Here is a 12,793-nt window from a genome sequence, read left to right on the forward strand (position 1 = left end):
ACAGTATGGTGGTATTATTCAGTAACAGTATGGGGGTATTCAGTCACTATGTGGTTATGGTGTGGCGGTATTATTCAGTAACAGTATGGGAGTATTATTCAGTTACTATGTGGTTATGGTGTGGCGGTATTATTCAGTAACAGTATGGAGGTATTATTCAGTCACTATGTGGTTATGGTGTGGCGGTATTATTCAGTAACATTATGGGGGTATTATTCAGTAACATTATGGGAGTATTATTCAGTAACAGTATGGGGGTATTATTCAGTCACTATGTGGTTATGGTGTGGCGGTATTATTCAGTAACAGTATGGGGGTATTATTCAGTCACTGTGGTTATGGTGTGGTGGTATTATTCAGTAACAGTATGGGGGTATTCAGTTACTATGTGGTTATGGTGTGGCGGTATTATTCAGTAACAGTATGGGGGAATTATTCAGTCACTGTGGTTATGGTGTGGCGGTATTATTCAGTAACAGTATGGTGGTATTATTCAGTAACAGTATGGGGGTATTCAGTTACTATGTGGTTATGGTGTGGCGGTATTATTCAGTAACCGTATGGGGGTATTATTCAGTCACTATGTGGTTATGGTGTGGCGGTATTATTCAGTAACAGTATGGAGGTATTATTCAGTCACTATTGTGATTATGGTGTGGTGGTGTTATTCAGTAACAGTATGGGGGTATTATTCAGTCACTATGTGGTTATGGTGTGGTGGTATTATTCAGTAACAGTATGGGGGTATTCAGTCACTATGTGGTTATGGTGTGGCGGTATTATTCAGTAACAGTATGGGGGTATTATTCAGTCACTATGTGGTTATGGTGTGGTGGTATTATTCAGTAACAGTATGGTGGTATTATTCAGTAACAGTATGGGGGTATTCAGTCACTATGTGGTTATGGTGTGGCGGTATTATTCAGTAACAGTATGGGAGTATTATTCAGTTACTATGTGGTTATGGTGTGGCGGTATTATTAAGTAACTGTATGGGGGTATTATTCAGTCACTATGTGGTTATGATGTGGTGGTATTATTCAGTAACATTATGGGATATTATTCAGTTACTATGTGGTTATGGTGTGGTGGTGTTATTTAGTAACAGTATGGGGATATTCAGTTACTATGTGGTTATGGTGTGGCGGTATTATTCAGTAACAGTATGGGATATTATTCAGTTACTATGTGGTTATGGTGTAGTGGTATTATTCAGTAACATTATGGGATATTATTCAGTTACTATGTGGTTATGGTGTGGTGGTATTATTCAGTAACAGTATGGGGGTATTCAGTTACTATGTGGTTATGGTGTGGCGGTATTATTCAGTAACAGTATGGAGGTATTATTCAGTTACTATGTGGTTATGGTGTGGTGGTATTATTCAGTAACAGTATGGGGGTATTATTCAGTCACTATGTGGTTATAGTGTGGTGGTATTATTCAGTAACATTATGGGATATTATTCAGTCACTATGTGGTTATGGTGTGGCGGTATTATTCAGTAACAGTATGGGGTATTATTCAGTCACTATGTGGTTATGGTGTGGTGGTATTATTCAGTATCAGTATGGGGGTATTATTCAGTCACTGTGGTTATGGTGTGGCGGTATTATTCAGTAACAGTATGGGGGTATTATTCAGTCACTATGTGGTTATGGTGTGGCGGTATTATTCAGTAACAGTATGGGGGTATTATTCAGTAACAGTATGGGGGTATTATTCAGTCACTATGTGATTATGGTGTGGTGGTATTATTCAGTAACAGTATGGGGGTATTATTCAGTCACTATGTGGTTATGGTGTGGTGGTATTATTCAGTAACAGTATGGGGGTATTATTCAGTCACTATGTGGTTATGGTGTGGTGGTATTAGTCAGTAACACTATGGGGGTATTATTCAGTCACTATGTGGTTATGGTGTGGTGGTATTATTCAGTAACAGTATGGGGGTATTATTCAGTCACTATGTGGTTATGGTGTGGCGGTATTATTCAGTAACAGTATGGGGGTATTATTCAGTCACTATGTGGTTATGGTGTGGTGGTATTATTCAGTAACAGTATGGGGGTATTATTCAGTCACTATGTGGTTATGGTGTGGCGGTATTATTCAGTAACATTATGGGGGTATTATTCAGTAACAGTATGGGGGTATTATTCAGTCACTATGTGGTTATGGTGTGGCGGTATTATTCAGTAACAGTATGGGGTTATTATTCAGTCACTATGTGGTTATGGTGTGGAGGTATTATTCAGTAACAGTATGGGGGTATTATTCAATCACTATGTGGTTATGGTGTGGCGGTATTATTCAGTAACAGTATGGGGGTATTATTCAGTCACTATGTGGTTATGGTGTGGCGGTATTATTCAGTAACAGTATGGGGGTATTATTCAGTCACTATGTGGTTATGGTGCGGAGGTATTATTCAGTAATAGTATGGTGGTATTATTCAGTCACTATGTGGTTATGGTGTGGTGGTATTATTCAGTAACAGTATGGTGGTATTATTCAGTCACTATGTGGTTATGGTGCGGCAGTATTATTCAGTAATAGTATGGGGGTATTATTCAGTCACTATGTGGTTATGGTGTGGTGGTATTATTCAGTAACAGTATGTGGGTATTATTCAGTCACTATGTGGTTATGGTGTGGTGGTATTATTCAGTAACAGTATGGGGGTATTATTCAGTCACTATGTGGTTATGGTGTGGCGGTATTATTCAGTAACAGTATGGGGTTATTATTCAGTCACTATGTGGTTATGGTGTGGTGGTATTATTCAGTCACTATGTGGTTATGGTGTGGTGGTATTATTCAGTCACTATGTGGTTATGGTGTGGTGGTATTATTCAGTCACTATGTGGTTATGGTGTGGCGGTATTATTCAGTAACAGTATGGGGTTATTATTCAGTCACTATGTGGTTATGGTGTGGTGGTATTATTCAGTCACTATGTGGTTATGGTGTGGTGGTATTATTCAGTAACAGTATGTGGGTATTATTCAGTCACTATGTAGTTATGGTGTGGTGGTATTATTCAGTAACAGTATGGGGTTATTATTCAGTCACTATGTGGTTATGATGTGGCGGTATTATTCAGTAACAGTATGGGGTTATTATTCAGTCACTATGTGGTTATGGTGTGGCGGTATTATTCAGTAACAGTATGGGGGTATTATTCAGTCACTATGTGGTTATGGTGTGGTGGTATTATTCAGTAACAGTATGGGGGTATTATTCAGTCACTATTTGGTCGTGGTGTGGCGGTATTATTCAGTAATAGTATGGGGGTATTATTCAGTCACTATGTGGTTATGGTGTGGAGGTATTATTCAGTAACAGTATGGGGGTATTATTTAGTCACTATTTGGTCGTGGTGTGGCAGTATTATTTGGACCTTATAGTGTATTAATATTGGTAATATTGCTTTTAGAACACTGAGTTGTGTTCAGTAACCGTATGCAGGTAATATCTCATCTGGTATAATGGTATGATGTAATGACTGTATATGTATATAGATCAGGTTTTTTTGTCTGAGAGGGGGGACATGCTTTGAGGCTTCCAACACTCCTAGACGCGCTAAAAAGAGATGCAGTTCTCTGTACACCGCCTTCTGAATTGAATGCATTATTACTTTTAACTTTGCCAAGGGCCACACTTTGTCTTAAACCAGCCCTGTCGATACTGCCGCCCCCAAGGTAGATATTAAAAATAAATAGCTACAACATTTAACCAAATGAGCAAATAAATGAATTCTTTTTTACAGACTGAAATCTAATTTGTCAGGACTACGAGGGGTGTCAGGCAGTTCTCTCTTTCAGGTAAGGATTCTTTTTTTTATGATTGGTGCAAGAAACCACTTGGCCGAGTCTCCTAACCACCAGAAAGTATACGTAAAATTCTAAAAAAGTTTAACTATATCATATACACTGCCTGATATCTGACTAATGTACAACTGAAGCCCGATGAGGGGTATTTAGCAGAAACGTTGCCACTGTACATACAAGCTGTAATACTATACAACGGTGTTTCGTCCAACTTGGACAACTAATTGGGTGGTCCCTTTTCTTAAATTTTACGTGTGAAATTGAATTAATGACCTGAAAATTACATACATGACATTCCCTTTAAAAAAAAAAAATGCTTAAAAAAAATAATTAAAGGCAACACATTTATAATTGTTATGATGAATATTATCATATATATATATATATATATACTAAATGTTCGTATTAATGAACTGAGATACTAAGTATTAAACATTACTACAGAGATGTCAGACAGTCGTATTTGAAGACATCCGATGGCCAGATAGAATGGAAAACATGATGTTTTATAGGGTTATTACGTTACTTGATGTTGTTATTACCGTTATAGGTGGTTACAGTAGAGTCCGGGATATTCTGGGCTGGTCAGTTTAAAATGTTAAATAAATTATCATGAATTATTGAATTCATTGACATCACTTATAAGTGCACTGATGGATATGGGTCAGCTGACAACAAGAAGAGCTGGGATTGGATTGGTCGCTTAATTTAATTTTTTTTCCCCCTTAATCTATCCAGCAATATTTTTTTATTTCGTGTAAAGGCCTTGTTTTGTGCCGAAGAAGCTGTAGATACTTAAGGCACCATTCTGAAGTACAGATCAATTAGATTTACATTTCTAAAAAATGTATTTTAAGGCAGAATGCATAAAAAAAAAAAAGTCTGCAATGTTTTGTTTTCGTTATTTATTTATTTACATTATTCACCGATCCTACACCAAACGTTAACTTTATTGTACGGACCTTTTTAGTTGTATTTTGTTTATATGTGAGTTTTATTGTGATTATTTTATTCATTCCATTTTATTTTTACTTTGTGTTCTATTTTTTTCACTGTTTATCATTTTATTATTTCTTTAATACTGTTTTGTTTTTTTTGCTAAATATATTTAATGTTTTTTTAACATTATTTTAGTCCCTTTGATCTGTATTTTTAACCGTACATGATGCCTGTTCTTAATAATATACACAGGCAGCGGTTGGGGCATTCCTGAGGTATGTCCTAATAAGTGTTATCATAGGACAGCCCTGGGTGCCTTTGTTTATTTACAATATAAAGGCGAAAGCTAGAAATCACAATGTAGGGTTCACAGTTCACTTTGGAAAGTCCCTATTATAGATTCCTTGACAATAAGCAGATCACAAAGGACCCCCAGCGATCAGCTGGAATCTTTGGGGAAACCTGTCAGCAAGTGTACAAATTCCCTGCGGTGCCACCACAGGAGAAATGCAGTATTACACAGTGTCCTTTCAAGTCAATGTACGACGATGGGTTTTCTAAACTGGACAACCCCTTTTAGTAACAACAGGAGCCCTCTCATCCACATTGATGGTGACGCTGAAGGGGTTAAAAGGCTGTGATCAGAGGTTTGCAGGAGTCTGGATGTCTGTACAGTGGGAAGTAGAAATGGCTAAATATATGACTATATTTCACAAATAATATCTTATATAATTATGATATTTAACAAAAATGTAAAAATTTGAATATTTGAATGTTATTCCGTAGTGACATTTTCCAGTCTATTGTAACAAACATTGCAGTTTAAGGAGGGATTCCTTATCATAGAAACAAAAATTCATTGTAATCCCAGATAAACGCAGTATTTCCGCCTCTAGATAATTTGTAACCTCTGCAGAAGTTTCTATTGACAGTAGATATTTGTAACCGCTGGACAGTACAGACATGGATACAGAATATCTGATCTGCAGTTAGTTTACAGTAGAACACATAGAAGTAGTAGACACACTGTGACTTTATCTAGATCTGCTGCTAGTCGTCATTAGTACAATTATCTCTAATATGGTAAACGATCACATATAGGGGACTGGGGTTAGGACCTTAGTGGATTAGTGATTGACCTAGAAACACTGTTTTACAGATGGTCGATTATTATGTGGACCCCAAAAGTCCTTCCACCATCTGCCGTAAGTGTTTCTGAACGGTCTCTCCACACGTACAAACCTTCTGCTTAAACAATCTGCTAAGGGTCCCAGACTTGGGGCTCTCCGACTTCTTCAGGGTTTTTGCCTCCATCTCGGAGGTTTGTTGCACAGTATTCTTGACTTTTTCCTTTTTTGTAGATGATTTTCTGAAACCTCCATTCTCTTTCTTCTTTTGGCGAGAGGTGGAGAGGGACACATTGTTACTTGTCATTGCTTCAGATGTCTCGGGCGTATCTTTTTTTAAATACAGTCTCAATGATATATTGATAAAGGTTGGATTATTGATGGACTAAAGCTGTATGTGATCTTGTCAGTCATCGTTCTACATATTACTTCTAGGCACAGTGTCAGGACCATCACCCGGTTCATATGTGAACATGTGTATAAATTCTATGAGCCGGGAATATAAGAGCGGCTGCCATTCTCGCGGGCACAAGCTGTCCATGTATTAAATGGACGGCCATTTATCTGAATGGCGATGATGTAATACTACATTTCCCCCTGCAGCGACCACTACAAAGAAAAATGTAATATTACATGGCGGCCATTCAAAGATGTCTGGCTGGCACGCAGAATTTGCCTGGGGTGTTGGGAACCGGCTCTTAGAGTAGATGTCTGCGATGAGACAACCTCTTTAATTAAAAGCCATTCTCTTTGCTTCGCTATAACCTACAGAAGGACCAGAAGGACCTTCCCTCCATGTTCATTAGAAACCAGTAGAAAAGATCTCACGTTATTGACTTGAACCTATAGAAGGTCCCTCGTTTTATGTTTCTCAAAGCAGTAAGGAATCAGAATGTCCAAGAAGGACTGTAACAAGCTTCTTAGTAATGAATAAGATGGATTTTTATCCAATTAATCCATAGAAACCAGAAAAGAACCATCTCTCAATGTCCATTACGATGGTTTATCTCTCAAATTTTATTGGAATCCACAAAAAGTTCTCACACCCTCATCCTCTATAATCCACAGACATAGATAAGTACGCTCCAAACTTCATTACAGTAATCGTGAGAAAATCCAGCCCAGCATAGTATGGCAGTGTTATGTGGCCACTGTGTGCTGGTGTAATGTGCCGTCTGTATTCGGACACTACTATATGGCAGTATTATTTGAAATCTGTATTGTGGTAATATTTGAGCACTTTATGGCATTATTATTAGGACACTGTCTGGCAGTATTATTTACCCAAAGTAATCGGAGACCAATCATTGTGTTGGAAGCCTCTCTGTACAAGGAGTCTGACAGATAGAGAAGTCTTTAATGCTTCTTGTCCAAACACTGGGCTTGGCATGCTTGCTTAGGCTCATGGGAAAATAAACACGGTCTCTCCAGCAGGATATGCAAATGATGGAGAGGATGTATTAAAGGTTATAACTGCATTGTACTCACGTGCCCCAGTGCTCCGTCTTTCAATTTCCATTCCAGCACTATTATGTTTACTTCATCAGTAGTCATGTATGTAAAAGCAACTAAACTTATACCAGCTGTACATATAACTGCATACTCCATAACACTATATGCAACCATCTGTACATATATAATTATATACAGAAGATACCCAGGTTATACCGGCATGCTCCATATCACTGTATACAAGAAGATGTATAACTTATACCAGCTGTACATATATAATTATATACAGAAGATACCCAGGTTATACCAGCATGCTCCATATCATTATATACAAGAAGATGTATAACTTATACCAGCTGTACATATATAATTATATACAGAAGATACCCAGGTTATACCAGCATGCTCCATATCATTATATACAAGAAGATGTATAACTTATACCAGCTATACATATATAATTATATATAGAAGATGCCCAGGTTATACCAGCATGCTCCATATCACTATATACAAGAAGATGTATAACTTATACCAGCTGTACATATATAATTATATACAGAAGATACCCAGGTTATACCAGCATGCTCCATATCATTATATACAAGAAGATGTATAACTTATACCAGCTGTACATATATAATTATATACAGAAGATACCCAGGTTATACCAGCATGCTCCATATCATTATATACAAGAAGATGTATAACTTATACCAGCTGTACATATATAATTATATACAGAAGATACCCAGGTTATACCAGCATGCTCCATATCACTATATACAAGAAGATGTATAACTTATACCAGCTGTACATATATAATTATATACAGAAGATACCCAGGTTATACCAGCATGCTCCATATCATTATATACAAGAAGATGTATAACTTATACCAGCTGTACATATATAATTATATACAGAAGATACCCAGGTTATACCAGCATGCTCCATATCATTATATACAAGAAGATGTATAACTTATACCAGCTGTACATATATAATTATATACAGAAGATACCCAGGTTATACCAGCATGCTCCATATCATTATATACAAGAAGATGTATAACTTATACCAGCTGTACATATATAATTATATACAGAAGATACCCAGGTTATACCAGCATGCTCCATATCACTATATACAAGAAGATGTATAACTTATACCAGCTGTACATATATAATTATATACAGAAGATACCCAGGTTATACCAGCATGCTCCATATCATTATATACAAGAAGATGTATAACTTATACCAGCTGTACATATATAATTATATACAGAAGATACCCAGGTTATACCAGCATGCTCCATATCATTATATACAAGAAGATGTATAACTTATACCAGCTGTACATATATAATTATATACAGAAGATACCCAGGTTATACCAGCATGCTCCAAATCACTATATACAAGAAGATGTATAACTTATATCAGCTGTACATATATAATTATACACAGAAGATACCCAGGTTATACCAGAATGCTCCATATCACTATATACAAGAAGATGTATGACTTATACCAGCTGTATATATATAATTATATACAGAAGATACCCAGGTTATACCAGCATGCTCCAAATCACTATATACAAGAAGATGTATAACTTATATCAGCTGTACATATATAATTATACACAGAAGATACCCAGGTTATACCAGCATGCTTCATATCACTATATATAGGAAGATGTATAACTTATACCAGCTGTACATATATAATTATATACAGAAGATACCCAGGTTATACCAGCATGCTCCATATCACTATATACAAGAAGATGTATGACTTATACCAGCTGTGTATATATAATTATATACAGAAGATACCCAGGTTATACCAGCATGCTCCATATCACTATATACAAGAAGATGTATAACTTATAACAGCTGTACATATATAATTATATACAGAAGATACCCAGGTAATACCAGCATGCTCCATATCACTATATACAAGAAGATATATAACTTATACCAGCTGTACATATATAATTATATACAGGAGATACCCAGGTTATACCAGCATGCCCCATATCACTAAATACAAGAACATGTATAACTTATACCAGCTGTACATATATAATTATATACAGAAGATACCCAGGTTATACCAGCATTCTCCATATCACTATATACAAGAAGATGTATAACTTATAACAGCTGTACATATATAATTATATACAGAAGATACCCAGGTAATACCAGCATGCTCCATATCACTATATACAAGAAGATATATAACTTATACCAGCTGTACATATATAATTATATACAGGAGATACCCAGGTTATACCAGCATGCACCATATCACTACATACAAGAAGATGTATAACTTATACCAGCTGTACATATATAATTATATACCGAAGATACCCAGGTTATACCAGCATGTCCATATCACTATATAACAGAAGATGTATAACTTATACCAGCTGTATATATATAATTATATACAGAAGATACCCGGGTTATACCAGCATGCTCCATATCACTATCTACAAGAAGATGTATAACTTATACGAGCTGTACATATATAATTATATACAGAAGATACCCAGGTTATACCAGAATGCTCCATATCACTATATACAAGAAGATGTATAACTTATACCAGCTGTACATATATAATTATATCCAGAAGATACCCAGGTTATACCAGCATGCTCCATATCACTATATACACGAAGATGTATAACTTATACCAGCTGTGCATATATAATTATATACAGAAGATACCCAGGTTATACCAGCATGCTCATATCACTATATACACAAGAAGATGTATAACTTATACCAGCTGTATATATATAATTATATACAGGAGATACCCAGGTTATACCAGCATGCTCCATATCACTATATACAAGAAGATGTATAACTTATACCAGCTGTACATATATAATTATATACAGAAGATACCCAGGTTATACCAGCATGCTCCATATCACTATATACAAGAAGATCATAGATGTATAACTTATACCGGCTGTACATATATAATTATATACAGAAGATACCCAGGTTATACCAGCATGCTCCATATCACTATATACAAGAAGATGTATAACTTATACCAGCTGTACATATATGATTATATACAGAAGATACCCAGGTTACACCAGCATGCTCCATATCACTATATACAAGATGTATAACTTATACCAGCTGTATATATATAATTATACCCAGGTTATACCAGCATGCTCCATATCACTATATACAAGAAGATGTATAACTTATACCAGCTGTACATATATAATTATATACAGAAGATACCCAGGTTATACCAGCATGCTCCATATCATTATATACAAGAAGATGTATAACTTATACCAGCTGTACATATATAATTATATACAGAAGATACCCAGGTTATACCAGCATGCTCCATATCATTATATACAAGAAGATGTATAACTTATACCAGCTGTACATATATAATTATATACAGAAGATACCCAGGTTATACCAGCATGCTCCAAATCACTATATACAAGAAGATGTATAACTTATATCAGCTGTACATATATAATTATACACAGAAGATACCCAGGTTATACCAGAATGCTCCATATCACTATATACAAGAAGATGTATGACTTATACCAGCTGTATATATATAATTATATACAGAAGATACCCAGGTTATACCAGCATGCTCCAAATCACTATATACAAGAAGATGTATAACTTATATCAGCTGTACATATATAATTATACACAGAAGATACCCAGGTTATACCAGCATGCTTCATATCACTATATATAGGAAGATGTATAACTTATACCAGCTGTACATATATAATTATATACAGAAGATACCCAGGTTATACCAGCATGCTCCATATCACTATATACAAGAAGATGTATGACTTATACCAGCTGTGTATATATAATTATATACAGAAGATACCCAGGTTATACCAGCATGCTCCATATCACTATATACAAGAAGATGTATAACTTATAACAGCTGTACATATATAATTATATACAGAAGATACCCAGGTAATACCAGCATGCTCCATATCACTATATACAAGAAGATATATAACTTATACCAGCTGTACATATATAATTATATACAGGAGATACCCAGGTTATACCAGCATGCCCCATATCACTAAATACAAGAACATGTATAACTTATACCAGCTGTACATATATAATTATATACAGAAGATACCCAGGTTATACCAGCATTCTCCATATCACTATATACAAGAAGATGTATAACTTATAACAGCTGTACATATATAATTATATACAGAAGATACCCAGGTAATACCAGCATGCTCCATATCACTATATACAAGAAGATATATAACTTATACCAGCTGTACATATATAATTATATACAGGAGATACCCAGGTTATACCAGCATGCACCATATCACTACATACAAGAAGATGTATAACTTATACCAGCTGTACATATATAATTATATACCGAAGATACCCAGGTTATACCAGCATGTCCATATCACTATATAACAGAAGATGTATAACTTATACCAGCTGTATATATATAATTATATACAGAAGATACCCGGGTTATACCAGCATGCTCCATATCACTATCTACAAGAAGATGTATAACTTATACGAGCTGTACATATATAATTATATACAGAAGATACCCAGGTTATACCAGAATGCTCCATATCACTATATACAAGAAGATGTATAACTTATACCAGCTGTACATATATAATTATATCCAGAAGATACCCAGGTTATACCAGCATGCTCCATATCACTATATACACGAAGATGTATAACTTATACCAGCTGTGCATATATAATTATATACAGAAGATACCCAGGTTATACCAGCATGCTCATATCACTATATACACAAGAAGATGTATAACTTATACCAGCTGTATATATATAATTATATACAGGAGATACCCAGGTTATACCAGCATGCTCCATATCACTATATACAAGAAGATGTATAACTTATACCAGCTGTACATATATAATTATATACAGAAGATACCCAGGTTATACCAGCATGCTCCATATCACTATATACAAGAAGATCATAGATGTATAACTTATACCGGCTGTACATATATAATTATATACAGAAGATACCCAGGTTATACCAGCATGCTCCATATCACTATATACAAGAAGATGTATAACTTATACCAGCTGTACATATATGATTATATACAGAAGATACCCAGGTTACACCAGCATGCTCCATATCACTATATACAAGATGTATAACTTATACCAGCTGTATATATATAATTATACCCAGGTTATACCAGCATGCTCCATATCACTATATACAAGAAGATGTATAACTTATACCAGCTGTACATATATAATTATATACAGAAGATACCCAGGTTATACCAGCATGCTCCATATCATTATATACAAGAAGATGTATAACTTATACCAGCTG

At 35.3% G+C, this 12,793-nt stretch overlaps 2 protein-coding genes across 17 annotated transcripts in view; one reads left to right on the forward strand and one right to left on the reverse strand.

The window, feature by feature from the left end:
* LOC142665691 (prefoldin subunit 4-like) overlaps positions 1–12,793 on the forward strand; it is a 270,809-nt gene that overhangs the window by 136,459 nt on the left and 121,557 nt on the right. For both annotated transcript variants that reach the window (XM_075845436.1, XM_075845437.1), the window contains one exon: positions 3,774–3,828. In XM_075845436.1, the coding sequence (XP_075701551.1) occupies positions 3,774–3,828 (55 nt within the window). The remainder of the gene's footprint in view (positions 1–3,773; positions 3,829–12,793) is intronic.
* Positions 1–12,793, reverse strand: part of BCAS1 (brain enriched myelin associated protein 1) — an 87,764-nt gene that overhangs the window by 31,203 nt on the left and 43,768 nt on the right. For 12 of the 15 annotated variants that reach the window (XM_075845422.1, XM_075845419.1, XM_075845426.1 and 9 more), the window contains one exon: positions 6,016–6,165. The exons of 2 other annotated variants lie outside the window; for them this stretch is intronic. In XM_075845422.1, the coding sequence (XP_075701537.1) occupies positions 6,016–6,165 (150 nt within the window). The remainder of the gene's footprint in view (positions 1–6,015; positions 6,166–12,793) is intronic. One more of the 15 variants, XM_075845420.1, reaches the window with a different exon arrangement.

This window comes from Rhinoderma darwinii, chromosome 13 (genome assembly GCF_050947455.1).
Source record: "Rhinoderma darwinii isolate aRhiDar2 chromosome 13, aRhiDar2.hap1, whole genome shotgun sequence".
NCBI classification, from domain to species: Eukaryota; Metazoa; Chordata; class Amphibia; order Anura; family Rhinodermatidae; genus Rhinoderma; species Rhinoderma darwinii.